Genomic DNA, 15,722 nt, shown 5'->3' on the forward strand with positions numbered 1-15,722 from the left:
TCAGATGCTCTTTGTGTTGCTGATGGCTCTCTGGGCATGGAAGCCTCAGCTGCAGAGTCAGGCACAGACACTGTGAGATCTTCTGTGCAGGTGGAGCCACAGCAATGAGGCGTCCCAGCTGTCCTGCAGCCTGGGAAGCTCTGGGCAGTGCAGGCTGTGAGGCTGGCAATGAGCTGACTGCAGGAGCAGCCATGGTCATACCTTGGCTGTGTCTTTGAGGTGTGCATCCAGGCTGTGCTGCCTTCCAGGGGACACTGAGCCAAGTGTCTCCTGGACTAGAAGTGGGATGCTGAGACAATGAGTGGTGTGTGGTGGATTCCTCTGCTCTCAGCAGTGTCTGGCGGCTTCTAAAGGTGACATGGGAGCATGGTCACCCTCCAGCTGAGGTGCAGAGCAGGGTGACTTAGACCCCATGGGGAGCTCTCCCACTCTTGCCTTTTATCCTAAGGCAGGAGCAAGCAGTGCTGTAGCCTTAGAACTGAAGGAAGGTCCTGAGAAGAAGCAGCAGCAGGAGTCTGTGTGACAGGGGAGGGTCTGTGGGGAGTGGTTTTGGTTGTGCTGAGAACATTCTCCTCTCACTTGTCACTGTCTCCTTCTCTTCTGACAGTGCCTCATGGCTAGGGGCAGCAGATGTCCAACAGCAGCTCCATCACCCACTTCCTCCTCCTGCCATTCTCAGGCACAAGGCAGCTGCAGCTCCTGCACTTCTGCCTCTTCCTGGCCATCTACCTGGCTGCCCTGCTGGGCAATGGCCTCATCATCACCACCATAGCCTGGGACCACCACCTCCACACCCCCATGTATTTCTTCCTCCTCAACCTCGCCCTCCTTGACCTGGGTACCATCTCCACCACTGTGCCAAAATCAATGACTAATTCCCTGAGGGACACCATGGCCATTTCCTACTCAGGATGTGCTGCACAAGCGTATTTCTTTCTATTATTGATTTCAGCAGATTATTTTCTCCTCACCACCATGTCCTACGATCGCTATGTTGCCATCTGCAGACCCCTGCATTATGAGACCCTCCTGGGCAGCAGAGTTTGTCTCTACATGGCAGCAGCTGTCTGGGCCTGTGGGGCTCTCTATGCTCTGCTGCACACAGCCAATGCATTTTCCCTGCCCCTCTGCCAGGGCAATGCTGTGGAGCAGTTCTTCTGTGAAGTGCCCCAGATCCTCAAGCTCTCCTGCTCCACATCCTACCTCAGGGAACTTTGGCTTCTTGTGTTCAGTGTCTGTTTAGTCTTTGTCTGTTTTGTGTTGATTGTGGTGTCCTATGTGCAGATCTTCAGGGCAGTGCTGAGGATCCCCTCTCAGCAGGGACGCCACAAAGCCTTTGCCACCTGCCTCCCTCACCTGGCTGTGGTCTCCCTGGTTACAAGCACTGGCTTCTTTGCCTACCTGAAGCCCTCCTCCATCTCGTCCCCATCCCTGGACCTGGTGGTGTCAGTTCTGTACTCAGTGATGCCTCCAGCAGTGAACCCTCTCATCTACAGCCTGAGGAACCAAGAGCTGAAGGCTGCCTTGAGCCAACTGATTCCTGGATGCTTTCAGAAGCAATAAAGTCTTTGTCTTCTCCTGCAGAGCAGTTCTGATGTCACTCAGTGCAGGCCCAGACTGACTGCTGGAGTTCTGGCTGCTGCTGGGGCTGTTCCCCTTGTGAGAATATTGTTCCCACACATATGTCTTTCTTCAGAGCATTTCTGGTTCAGTGTTGTCCTGTCTGGTGTGACCCAGAGGCTGCAGACATGAGGAGCTGTGCTCCCTGTGTGTTCAACACAATAAAGGACCCTGCAGGGAGTTGCATCTGTGAGTTCCTTCCTCCAAGGCTTCTGTGGAGCTGCAGGGCAGTGCCTGTGTGCAGAGGTGGAGGGGCAGAGTCTCAGCACAGCAGCAGTGCCAGGGAGCCCCAGAGCTTGAGCTGTCCTCAGCTGCTCTTTCTTCCCTTCCACCCTCTCCTGCTGAGCCTCTGTGCTGGGGTAAGGCCTGAGTGCTCTGGCAGCTTGGGCACTGGGCTGCTGTGTGGCAGTGCTGGGACTGCAGGCAGGGACAGGCCAGGGCTGCTTCTGGGAGAGAGCTGTGCTCCAGAGCAGCACTGTCATCAGAATAGGAGGTCTCCTCATGCCTTCATACCCAAACCCCCTCCCATTACAGAATGCACCTACTCAGAGTTCAGATTGGATACCCTGACCCCCTTCCTGTATAGACTCAGTCCAAACATGGTTCCTTTAACCCCTCCCAGTACAGATGTGGCTTCATCCCATTACAAACTGGATCATACTGTCCTCTAGCACTGCAGCCTGGGTCCCATCCCAGCATAGACTATATTCCCTGAAGCCCTTATCAGTACCATCTGCATCCATCCCAGTACAAACTGCACACCCTCATGCCCTCCCAGTGCAACCTGTACCCTGTCCCAGTCCAAACAGGATCCCTTTTATACCTCCAGGCCTTGTCTGAATAAAAAGTAGATGCTCTTATCCCCTCCCAGTACCTCCTGGACCCTTTTCTAGTATAAGCTGCATTCCCTGGGCCCATTCCAGTACAGTCTGGTCTCCACATATTACAATCTGGATGAAGTTGTGATCACCTGGCTGGGCCCAGCACATGCCCAGCAGTGCCACCGAGCCTCCTCTCACCGTAGGATGAGCTGGAGCCAGGCCCCATGGTGACAATGACTGAGGCCTCACAGGCACCGGTGCCCAGGCTGGCCCTGCACACAGACTCACTGGAGTCAGCTGCTGTGATGTGGAGCACACACACCCAGGAGCGTGAAACCTGGGAATGGGGACAGCTATCAGTGTCACATGGTGGGGCATAGGGCAGGGCTTGGGGTGCTGCTTGTGCTGCCCAGGCCCCACCTGGTGCCCAGAGGGCAAGAAGCCACCACAACTCTACCAGGTGATGGTGCTGGAGCCAGGTCCTGCCACCACGCAGTCAAGGTCCAGGGTCTGGCCCGCGGTGACGGACAGGGATGAGGACTCGATGAGGGCTTGTGCTGCCATCCCTGCCAGGAGGCACCTGGCTGGGTTGTGGTCCCACCAAAAGCATCCCTTTACCATGACACCTCACCTGGCACCAAGGCCACCTCGATGGCTGCACGGGCTGTGCCAGCAGGGCTGGAGCCCACCCAGAGGTAGATGCCATGGAAGAGCATTTAACCCCTCCCAGTACAGACCTGGTCACATCTCAGGACAAACTGCATCTCCTCAACCCCTCCAGCTCAGATCTGGTCTTATCCCAGGACAAACTGCATCACTGCCATCTCCCACACAGTTTCCTGTGCCACTACAAAGTGCATCCCTTGGACCCCTTCCCAGTCCCAGCTGCACCCAGCACAGCACAAAGTGGATATCCTGATCCCAGTGCAGCTGTGGCCTGATCCTGGTACAAATGGGATCCCATTGCCATCTCCCAGCACAGTCTGAGTCTCATCCCAGTACAAAGTGCATCTCCTGAAACCCTGATTCCATCCCAGCACAGACCAGGGCCCATCCCTGCAAACTGATCCCCTGATGCCCTCCCAGTTCAGACCGAGGCCCCCTCCAGGTACAAACTGAACCTCTCTGAGCTCTCCCAGTACAGACTGGGCTCCCTCCCAGTACTAACAGGAGCCCCTGGTGCCTCCTGGTAAAGTCTTGAACACCTCAAAGTAAAAGCTGATCCCATGGCCTCTCCCAGTAACAGTGGCCATTGTCCCAGTATACTCTGAAATCTTATCCCAGTACAGACTGGGCCCTTCCTGTCCCAACCAGATTCCTGCAGTCTGGGGCTCCCCAGGTCAAGAGAGACAGAGGTCTGCTGGAGAGAGTCCAACAGAGGCTAGGAGGTTGAGGAAGGGACTTGAACATCTCTGTTGCCAAGACACTATCCATTATTGACCTGGACTCCTGGCTCACCGGGGAGGTCCCAGGGTATTGGAGAGGAGCAAATGTGACACCCAACTCCAAGAAAGGAAGAAAGGAGGATCCAGGAAACTATAGAGCTGGCAGTGTGAGCTCAGTAGCAGGGCAGGGTAGGCAGCAGGGCATCTCCAGCACCATTACATGTCCTGGAGAGGACAAGCAGGGGATCAGGCCCAGTCAGCATGGGTTTAGGAAGGGCAGGTCCTGCCTGACCCACCTGATCTCCTTCTCGGACAGGAGGACTGACTGTTGGATGAGGAAAAGGCTATTGTCTCCCTGGCCTTTCCAAAAGCCTTTGGCACTGCTCCCCACAGAATTCTCCTGGGCAAAGTGGCTGCTCCTGACTTGGATGAGCAATGCTCTGCTGGATGCAGCCCTGGCTGGGTGAAAGGGCCCAAAGAGTGGTGCTCAGTGGAGATAAATCCAGCTGGTGGCAGACAGTCACAAGTGTTGTTCCTCAGGGCTCAGTGTTGGGACCACTTCTGCTTAACATCTTTATTGATGACCTTGATGAAGACACAGAGTGTGTCAGCAGTGAGTCAGCAGATGACACCGAGTTAGGTGGCAGAGTTGATCTGCATGAGGGTAGGGAGGCTCTGCAGGGGGACTTGGGTAGATTTGATCCATGGCCAACGTTCCCAGGAGGAGCTTAACAAGGCCAAGTGCCAGGTCCCGCACTTGGTTCACAACAACCCCAAGCAATGCTACAGAGATAGTGTGGCTGGAGAGCTGTCTAGCAGAAAGGGACCTGGGGATGCTAATGGACAAGCATCTGAATAGGAGCCAGCAGTGTGCCCAGGTGGCCAAGAAAGCCAAAGACATCCTGGCTGGGATCAGAAATGCTGTGTCCAGCAGGAGCAGGGAGGTGACTGTCCCCTGGGACTCGGCTCTGGGGAGGCCACACCTTGACTCTTGTGTCCAGTTTTGGGCACCTCCATCCAAGAGAGATGTGGAGGTGCTGGAGCCAGGGCAGAGGAGGGCAAGGAGCTGGGGAAGGCCCTGCAGAGTAAATCAGATGAAGAGCAACTGAAGGAGCTGGGGCTGGTCGAAGTCCAAGCTCAGGGCACTACAGATGTAGTGTGCACCTGCTTGAAATCTGGGGATGGTGCAGCTTCTGGTGGTTGTGTGAAGGGAAGAAAACTTCCATAGTGTGCAAATTAAAGGGTTCAGAGTGGAGGTGTCCTGGTTTGAGGCTAGGCAGATCCTCTCTTGCTCCTGAGAGCACGCAGGAGGTGAGGATAAAGAAAAGTCACTCAGAGGGGATCCTTGTGGTCCAAGAGGCCCTGGCTCTGTGTTTCAAGAAATGGCCATGGAGAGTAGAGACAGAGCAGGGAGGGTATAGAAATGTCATGGTGAGAGCTGCTAGGAAAGCAAGATGGGTGTCAAGAGCATGAAGGGCAAGAGTTGCAGGCATGGGGCAGTGTAGCACCACCTGCAAGGCTGACAGCTCAACAGGACTGAGGTCTTTCTCCTCCTGTCTATGGCAGTTGGCTCTGCCTCCAAGGCCAGGGAGAGGAAACTTAAGCTTGAGACTCTCTGGATCTGACTGCTCAGGCTCTGTGGCCAGGGCTTGGCCTTTCTGCTGCAGAAACCAAACACAGTGTGGGGGACAGTGCAGGACAGCCTGTGGTGGGGATGGCAATGGGCACTGGCAAGGCAGGAAGTCATCAGGAGAACCCAAGGCTTTGCCTTCTTGGCTATGGCAGTCATCCACCACCAAGGCCTGTGAGGAGACTTCCTAAGGCACCAGGGGGTCCTCAGTGCTTCCTTAAACACCCCCAGGAAGGCTGGGGACTCTCATCCCCTTGTCCTTCTCTCAACATCACAAATCCTACACCCCACCGCACCTGAGGAGTCCTGACCCATGCATGAGGGACAGGATCTGCCTGCCCAGGCACTGTGGTCAGGGTTTGGCCTTTCTGCTCCATAAACCAAACCCACAGTTTGCTCTCCTGCACTTTGCCTTTGTCTGCTGCAATCATGGCCTCCACTGAGCTGCTCTAAGGAGCCCTTGGGAGGCTTTGTTGGTAATGCCCCTCAGTGGGGCCAATCAGTGCTTCAAGGTACTTTGTGTTTTCCTTCTGACTTCTGGAGAAGTTTCTTCAGTCTTCTCTTGGTACCTGAGGTTCCTGCAATGAGTCCCAAGTGCCCTCAGGAGATGTTTGTGTCTCTGCACTCTTCTTCAGGATTTCAAAGTGCACCTCACAAAGCTCAATTTTTTATGTCAAAGATAAAATATTTTACTCCATTTCAGTTTAGAGCAGAGATGATAATTCCCCAAGTGACACTGACCCAGGCTGTCTCAGCAGGATATCTGCACTTGCAGGAACATCTGTCCTTCAGTCTGACATTGAATGGACAACTTTGCTCCTCACCCTCTCCAACCTCCCCATTGCTGTCACTGCCCACCTGGGGATTACAAGGTGATTCAGCAGAATGTGTTCTGATCCAAGAGCCTCTGAATGACAGAGTGGATAAGGACAAGGCTGACCCTGAGTGACTGCAAGGGATCCTGAAGTCAAATCTCTTTCTATGGCTGTGCCTGGAGAGAAGCAACAAGCACACAGACACAGGGACAGAGCTGGCTGGGTTCAGTGCAGGATAGAAACCTTGCCCCTGGAGACAGCAAAGGTGTCTGTCCAAAGACACAGAGAGGTGGAGAGGAGGCTGGCAGAGGGTGCCCTGGAGTTCAGTTTCCTCCTCCTGGAGATCAGGACAAACACTCACAAAGCTTTGGCATTCTCAGAGGATGAGAACTGAGCCTGGAGAAGTCTGACTTGGTGCTGGCCCTTGGTGCAGGTTGTGCCTGGGGAATGTGTGAGTGGGGGAGATGCTGGACACAGCTGCTGTGACCCAGGAGAGCTCCAAGGCTCTGGCTTTAGGGTCACTGTTTTTAGAGGGGGAGATCATTGACTTTCATCAGGTGTGTCTCTGAGCTGGGGAACCTTTAATGCTGAATCATCCTGGGATCTTTTGCCACTTGCACAGACCCTGAAGATTTTGACCTCCAAAGTTTTCTATCAGCTCCCTGTTGGCTGTGGTCCAAGCACAGATGATTAGGTGGTGTTGGATGATAGGTTGGACGCGATGATCTTGAAGGTCTCTTCCAACCTGGTTTATTCTATTCCATTAATTCTAATTCTGAGCTGGCAGGAGGTGACCAACCCCCAAGGCACAGGGAGAGCAGGGCAAGGCTGGGAGAGCAAGGGTGCAGCACACCAAGGACACTTCTCAGTTCTCTATTTCTCTCTGTCCTGATCCATCCCTGGCTTACCCTGGGCTAGCTCATGGCCTAGGCCTTTTCTTTGTTTGTTTGTTTTTAACCTAAAATGAGAATGCATGTTGTGTTATAAGGAATTTTGACTTTCCCATTAACTATTTAAAACTAAGGCAAACTGGTGAGGTGACATAGAAATCCATAGGAACATTTTCTCTAGTCACACAACAATTAAACAATCATAACAGCCAGTCCTAATTCACACGGTGCTGTGGTGCATTCTTCTGAGTGATGCTTTTGATCCCAGATTACCATAGCAGTTGTTGTGATCGATGTTCGACTGCATGGGAAATGCTGTGTGCTCATGGCCTTGATTCCTCTGCCGTTGTTCATTGCGATGATTGCAGTTGGCATGGGGTAGACATTTCTTGCTGCTATCACTAAACCCCCTTAGCTATAAAATATACATCCTCTCTTTTGTTTTGTTGATTTTTTCTTGATAGATTTTTTAACTTTTATTAAATTTTGGTTTTTATTATTTTTATTTTTTTAATTTTATTTTTAATTTTAATTTTTAAGTATTTTATTTTAAAAATATTTTTTCTTGATTTTAATTTTTAATCCAATTTTTAAAATTTATTATTTTTTGATCTTATATTATTTTTTAAAAAACTATTTTAATTATTTTTTGATTGTTTGCTTTATTTAATCTATTTTTAAATTTTCTATATTTTTTATTTCAATTTTAAAAATTAATCATTTTTTAAATATCTTAATTTTTTATTTAATCTATTTTTTAATATTTTAATTTTATTTTGTTTTGGTTTTATTTTTTTACCTTTTAAAAAAATTTATTTTTTACATTTTTTTATTTATATTTTTATTTAATTTTTTAATACATTTTTAATTAATTTTTATTTTTTAATTTTAATTTTAATTATTTTTATTTAATTTTTATAATCTAATTTTTAATATAATTAAAGTTTTTTACTGCAATTAATGTTTTTAATATGCCTTTTAAATATTTTTTCTTTTGTTGTTATCTGTATTTTTTGGTCTATAATTTTTAATATTTTTTTAGATAATTTTATTTTTCTATTAAATCTTTTTTTATTTATTGATTTTGTTATAGCTTTTAGTTTTTCTTGAATTTTATTTAACATACTTTAATCTTGTATTAATTAATTTTTAATGTTATTTTATAATCTAATTTTTTAATTACTTTTTTATTTAATTTTAAATTTTATTTTATTTTATTTTTTCCTTTTTAATTTTATTTTATTTTTTCCTTTTTTATTTTCTTTTTAACCTTTTTTGTATTTAATATTTTGTCCTTATTTTTCATTTTAAATTTTTGTAAATTTTTATTTTGCTAATAATCCTTATGTTTTTTGTGAATAGTTATTTTTTGTTAGCAATTCTTATGGGGTTTATTTGTTTGGGGTTTTTTTGTTGTTATTTTGTACTTTTACTTTGTAGTAGTACTTTGTGCTATTAGCCAAACACCAAACTCAGGCGTGAGAGGCAATGCACCAAAATGGACTCTCCAGACTGTCTATTAGCTGAGGAAGGAGGTGGATGTGGAAAGTTTCATACATCTGATTGGTGCGTAAAGTCTGAGGACAATGGGGAGGCAGCAATAAGTACAGCCACCAACAGCAGGGAAATAGCTCATGGACCAGTCCAAACCTGGAAAGGACTGGAATGGGACACATTGTCTTGGTTTCCTGGTGGGCCATGGGTCAAATGAGTGTCATTCTTCTCTCTTTGTGCAACAGCAGCTCTAATCTTTCTACCATGTCTGATACCCTGGTTTGTATGGCTTATCCATCCTGCAGTCAGCCAGGTGCAGGTTGTAGCCATATCAAGTGAGCCAGAAAAGCTATAAAAAAGAGCAGTATGATGTATCTGCAAATCAGACCAACATCAGAAATGAGCCAAGAGGAAAAGATTAAGTTAATGGTTAATTAAATTTGTAAAGACAATTATTAAAGCAAGAAGAGGAGGGGTTGATGGGATCAAAAGGAGAGAGTGCCTTTACAAAGGAAGAATTGGCTAAGAGGGAGTTGGAAGAGAAAGGGAGGAACCAGACAGTTCACCTTCTCTGTGTGTATGTAAATCACAAAGGGGCCTCTGCTAAGTCCCTTCCCTTGAACCACGCTGTAAATCAGTAGGGGTTTGTCCCAAGATAGCAGACACTGAACACAGCCTGAACTGCTGAACTTTTAGGCCAGAGCACAAGCTTAACAGTCTACTAAATGTTAACTTCCCTACCCAGAGAAGTGGAGAACCTAATTTGAATGAGCATAGGATGTATGAAGCAGGGAGGGTTCATGTGAAGGGGGACATGGAGCAGGGGTTTTGGGAAAGACTAAATCCTGAGTACCTGAGCCAGTGGGGAAAGGGAGAGGGAGGTTTGTGCCCAGAAATGTAGGATGAAAGGGGAGCTGTGCCTTCAGCAATGAGAGAGACCCCACAGGGAATTGTTCTGTGGACTCTCCCTTTATTCAAATAAAGTTTTACAAGACTCCTCTGTCTCTGTTATGAACTTGTAGATGGGAAGAATTTTTCCTTGCATGTTGCACACCCAGGGAGCACAGCTGCTTCTATCTGCCGTCTCTGGGTCACAGCAGACAGGCCAGCACTGAATCAGAAATGGTCTGAAGAATGACTCTGGCAGGGAAACAACATTCTCACAAGGGTAACAGCACCAGCAGTAGCCAAAAAGAGAGAAACCAGACTGTGAGTGACTTCAGAACTGCGCTCCAGGAGAAGACAAAGAGTTTATTGCTTCTGAAAGCATCTGGTGGTCATTTTCCTCAGGGCATCCTTGAGCTCCTGGTTCCTCAGGCTGTAGATGAGAGGGTTCACTGCTGGAGGCAACACTGAGTACAGTACTTCAAGCACCAGATCCCGGAATGGGGATGAGATAGAAGAGGGCTTCAGGTGTGCAAGGATTACAGTGCTGACAAACAGGGATACCACAGCCAGGTGAGGGAGGCAGGTGGCAAAGGCTTTGTGACATCCCTCCTGAGAGGGAATCCTCAGCACTGCCCTGAAGATCTGCACATAGGACACCACAATCAACACAAAACAGACAAAGAATAAACAGGCACTGAGCACAATTACCCAAAGTTCCCTGAGGTAGGATGTGGAGCAGGAGAGCTTGAGGATCTGGGGCATTTCACAAAAGAACTGCTCCACAGCATTGCCCTGGCAGAGAGGCAGGGAAAATGTATTGGCTGTGTGCAGCAGAGCATAGAGAAAGCCACAGCCCCAGACAGCTGCTACCATGTGGAGACAAACTCTGCTGCCCAGGAGGGTCTCATAGTGCAGGGGTCTGCAGATGGCAACATAGCTCAAGTGGTGTTCTGCTCAATTCCTTCAGTGTCAGGGGTGTACACTGAGAGGAATGGGAGAACCCACACCATCAACAATTGGCTCAGGGGATGGTGCCAGCGGCAGAACTTTGGGTTCTATGACCACGGGGCAACTTTCACTTCACCTGACCTGCTGGGTCCTGATGGGGTGCATCTATCTAGAAGGGGTAAAAGAGTCCTGGCACTGGAGTTGGCAGAGCTCATTAGGAGGGCTTTAAACTAGGTCTGAAGGGGGTGGGTGAGGCAATCGGTCCCTCTGCAGAGGTAAGAGTAGGGCGCAAGGTAGGGTCAGTTGAGAAGTCAGGAACCCAGCTGCGATGCATGTACACCAATGCACGCAGCCTGGGCAACAAGCAAGAGGAGTTGGAGGTCCTAATCCATCAGGGCGACTATGATGTAGTCGCCATCTCAGAGACTTGGTGGGACAGCACCCACGATTGGAGTGCTACACTGGGGGGTTACAGGCTCTTTAGGAGAGACAGGCGAGGGAGAAGAGGAGGAGGGGTGGCTCTGTATATTAGAGAGTCAATCTCTGCCACACAACTTGAGGTGGAAGATGAGGTAGTTGAGAGCCTGTGGGTCAAAATCAGAGGACAACCTAACAAGTCTGACATCCTGATTGGAATCTGTTACAGACCACCCAACCAGGATGAGGCGGCTGATGAGTTGTTCTACAAGCAACTGGAGGCTGTCTCAAGATCATCAGATCTTGTCCTTGTTGGTGACTTCAACCTCCCAGATATCTGCTGGGAACTTAATTCAGCAGGGAGGAGGCAGTCCAGAAGATTCCTGGAGCGAATGGAGGACTGCTTCCTGACACAGCTGTTAAGTGAGTCTACCAGGGGACAGGCTCTGCTTGACCTGCTGTTCTGCAATAGGGAAGGGCTGGTGGGAGATGTGATGGTGGGAGGCTGCCTAGGGTGCAATGACCACGAGATAGTGAAGTTTTCAATATGCAGGGAGATTGGGAGGAGCACCAACAGAACCTCCACCTTGGACTTCTGAAGGGCGAACTTCAGCCTATTTAAGAAACTTGTCTGCAAAGTCCCCTGGGTACCAGCCCTCATGAACCAAGGGGTTCAGGAGGGTTGGACCTACTTCAAACAGGAGCTCTTGAAGGCACAGGAACTGGCGGTTCCCACGTGCCAAAAGGCAAGCCGGTGGGGAAGGCGACCGGCCTGGATGAGCAAGCAGCTCCTGGAGGATTTAAGGGGGAAGAAGAGGTTTTATCACCTTTGGAAGGAGGGGAAGGCTTCTCGAGGTATGTTCAAGGCAGCTGTTAGATTATGTAGGAATAAAATTAGGGAGGCAAAGGCCCAGCTGGAACTGAAGCTGAACACCTCAGTCAAAGATAATAAAAAGCATTTTTACAAACATATTAACAATAAGAAGAAGGGCAGGAAGAACTCCTCTGGAGGGGAACATGGTGACTGAAGAGGAGGAAAAGGCTGAGGTCCTGAACACCTTCTTTGCCTCAATTTTTAACAGCAAGGCAGGAGTTCAGGAAGAGTGGTCTCCGGAGCTGGGCGTTGGGGTCGGGGAGCAGAGTAATACCCTGGAAATCCATGAGGAGTTAGTTCGGGACCTGCTGAGCCACTTGGATATCCACAAGTCCATGGGACCAGATGGGATCCATCCTAGGGTGCTGAGAGAGCTGGCGGATGTGCTAGCTAGGCCACTCTCCATCATTTTCCTCCAGTCCTGGCTCACTGGAGGGGTCCCAGGTGACTGGAAACTGGCCAATGTGGTCCCCATCCACAAGAAGGGTCGGATGGAGGAACCTGGAAACTCCAGGCCGGTCAGCCTGACCTCAGTGCCAGGGAAAGTGATGGAGCAGATTATCCTGGCGGCAATAACTGCGCACCTGAAGGATGGCCAAGGGCTCAGGTCCAGCCAGCATGGGTTTAGGAAGGGCAGATCCTGCCTCTCCAACCTGATCTCTTTCTATGATCAGGTGACCCGCCTGGTGGATGTGGGGAGGCCTGTGGATGTGGTCTACCTGGGCTTCAGCAAGGCCTTTGACACCATCCCCCACAGCAAACTGCTGGCTAAGCTGTCAGCCCGTGGATTGGACCATTACACTCTGTGCTGGGTTAGGAACTGGCTGGAGGGCCGGGCCCAGAGAGTGGTAGTGAATGGTGCCACATCCAGCTGGAGGCCAGTCACCAGTGGTGTCCCCCAGGGATCAGTGCTGGGCCCTGTCCTCTTCAACATATTTATCGATGATCTGGATGAGGGGGTCGAGTCAGTCATCAGCAAGTTTGCAGATGACACAAAGTTAGGGGCAGATGTTAGTCAGTTAGAGGGTTGAAAGGCTCTGCAGAGGGACCTCGACCGACTGGACAGATGGGCAGAGTCCAATGGGATGGCTTTCAACAAGTCCAAGTGCTGAGTGCTGCACTTTGGCTACGGCAATCCCATGCAGAGCTATAGGCTGGGGTCGGAGTGGCTGAGAACTCCCAAACAGAGAGGGACCTGGGTGTGCTGATCGACAGCCACCTGAATATGAGCCAGCAGTGTGCCCAGGTGGCCAGGACGGCCAATGGCATCCTGGCCTGCATTAGGAATAGTGTGGCCAGCAGGAGCAGGGAGGTCATAGTGCCCCTGTACTCTGCTCTGGTTAGGCCACTGTCATAGTTTGGGCTGGGTGCCCTCTGCTACGGGGTGCTTCCTGTGTCCAGAAGTCCAGCCCAGTGGGTGGACACAGGAAATTAGGTTATTTCCTACCATGATCCCTTGCACCACTATAAGTTTTGTGGTGGGGTCTGGCACTTCCTCTTTTCTTCCTCCTCCATCAGCCGGTAACATGGGGGAGAGATCTCCTGGCTTTGGGCCTGGCTAGGCCCAAGGCCACGGGGGGATGGGCAGTCTCAGATCTGGCCAGCTGAGACTAGCCTAGCAATGGGAGGGGGAAGAAGGAGCCCTGAGGGTCTTGGGTGTACCCTCAGGTAGGGATGGGTTTCTCTGGGTCTGTTTTTGGGTTTCTCTCTCTTGTCACTGTATTTTTAGTTTTTTTCCTGCACGCACTCACTGTTCTATTTAAACTTTCCATCACCTTTGCAATCCGTTTGTCTGAGTCGTCATTTCTGCGCGTGGTGGGGGGAGGGGGCCTGCCCCAACCCATTACATTTTGGCGCACCAACGTGGGGCTGGCTGTTGTGCCCACTCTGCAGATCGATTGCAAAGGATGGAGAGTTTAAATTTAGTTCTGGGCGTCGGTTTGGGTTTGGCAGTTGGGGGCTCAAGTGATGTTGCCGGGGCGACCGTGTGAGTTCTTGTGGACTGTGGGGGGATAACTGGTGCGCTGCCAGTGGCACGGACCCTCTCCTGCTATTTCAGGCAGGGGTGGTTCTCGACCATCAGCATCGGGGTACCGCTTGAGAACACGGAACCTGCCCCTCCTCCGTGGCGGGCAGTGAAGTGGGGGAGGGGCAGCGGCGAGCAGATCAGAGTCAGGTCCGTTCCCGCTGCGGGGATAGAGCCAGCCGCTGCGAGCGGGCGAGCCAGCTCCCGAAGCCCCGGGGGGCCGACGGGGACTCCAGCTGGAAAGCCGTTTTCAAGGGCTCTGAGAACGCGCGCATGGCTTTCGCTGGAGAAGCCGTTTGAGTGTCCGAGGGGTGGAGGTGATTTTGATTCTGCGCCGCAGCGGCAGAGGTGGGCGGAGCCCTGCTGCGTGGCGAGCGGCGGCGGCGAACCCGGCCGTGCGCTCGGGCTGCGGCAGGGCCGGCCCTAGTCTCTTCCCCGACTTTTTCGGACGAGTTCCGAAACTGGCGCCGAGCACCTGGCTCCACCTCCCTTCTTCTCAGTGAGCTGTGGTGCAGCCCCTCCCTTTCCAAGGGGGGGGTGTGCAGCCGGATGCTGTCTTGCCTTGGTACGGGTACGCCTAGTGGGGGGGCGGAGTGCCTCGGACAAGCATCCGTGTAGTTGGACCGCAGTTGGAAGCGGTTGATTGCGGCACCCTGGATGGATTGAAAAAGGCAGTCGTGGGTTGGATGGTTTCGACTGGCCTGCCCCAGGGGTGGAGAATATGCCGCCGAGTGATGATTTGTGAAAAGTAGAGGCTTGGCTGAGAAGTTGTGAGGCTGTTCCAGGTGACCAGGATGCCCAACGGATCCATGGAGAACTTGCACCGCAGGAGAATGAGCTCTGCATCGCTGGGAGGTTCCACTGGATGAAGGAGGAAGAACTGGAATGGATAGACACTTGAGCATGACTGAGAGACTGAGTGGATGCCCAGATGAAGACACGGACTTCGCCGGACATGTCATCAGTTTTCTGATTTGATGATGCGTTTGGGTGCAGGGACCATGATATGAAATAAGGGGTGGCTCCTGTCGTAGTTTGGGCTGACTGCCCTCTGCTACAGGGGTGTTTCCTGTGTCCAGAAGTCCAGCCCAGTGGGTGGACACAGGAAATTAGGTTATTTCCTACCATGAACCCTTGCACCACTATAAGTCTCACGGCAGGGTCTGGCACTTCCTCTTTTCTTCCTCCCCGACACCTGGTAACAGGGGGAGGGATCTCCCGGCCATGGGCCTGGTTAGGCCCAAGGCCACGGGGGGATGGGCAGTCTCAGATCTGGCCAGCTGAGACTAGCCTAGCAGTGGGGGGGGAAAGGAGGAGCCCTGGGGGTTTGGGTGCACCCTCAGGTGGGAATGGGATTTCTCTGGGTCTGTTTTGGGTCTCTCTCTTGTCACTGTGTTTCTAGTTCTCCGCACGCACTCACTGTTCTATTTAAATTTTTCATCACTTTTGCAATCCGTTTGTCTGAGTCGTTATTTCTGCGCGTGGTGGGGAGGGGGTCTGCCCCAACCCATTACATTTGGCAGTGACAGCAATGGGGAGGTTGGGGAGGGTGAGGAGCCAAGTTGTCCATTCAATGTCAGACTGAAGGACAGATGTTCCTGCAAGTGCAGATGTCCTGCTGAGACAGCCTGGGTCAGTGTCACTTGGGGAATTATCATCTCTGCTCTAAACTGAAATGGAGTAAAACATTTTATCTTTGACATAAAAAAAAATGAGCTTTGTGAGGTGCACTTTGAAATCCTGGAGAAGATTGCAGAGACACAAACATCTCCTTAGGGCACTTGGGACTCATTGCAGGAACCTCAGGTACTGAGAGAAGACTGAAGAAACTTCTTCAGAAGTCAGAAGGAAAACACAAAGTGCCTTGAAGCACTGATTGGCCCCACTGAGGGGCATTACCAACAAAGCCTCCCA

The 15,722-nt window shown here is 50.6% G+C and overlaps 1 protein-coding gene across 1 annotated transcript; it reads left to right on the forward strand.

Annotated features, from left to right (window-relative positions):
• The first annotated feature begins 630 nt into the window (after positions 1-630).
• Positions 631-1,563, forward strand: LOC137456506 (olfactory receptor 14A16-like). Its single transcript, XM_068167969.1, has one exon. The coding sequence runs from the start codon at positions 631-633 to the stop codon at positions 1,561-1,563; it is 933 nt and encodes a 310-aa protein (XP_068024070.1).
• Positions 1,564-15,722: the final 14,159 nt, after the last annotated feature.

This window comes from Melanerpes formicivorus, unplaced genomic scaffold, assembly GCF_026170545.1.
Source record: "Melanerpes formicivorus ecotype bairdi unplaced genomic scaffold, bMelFor1.0.p_v2 SCAF_126, whole genome shotgun sequence".
Classification (NCBI taxonomy): Eukaryota; Metazoa; Chordata; class Aves; order Piciformes; family Picidae; genus Melanerpes; species Melanerpes formicivorus.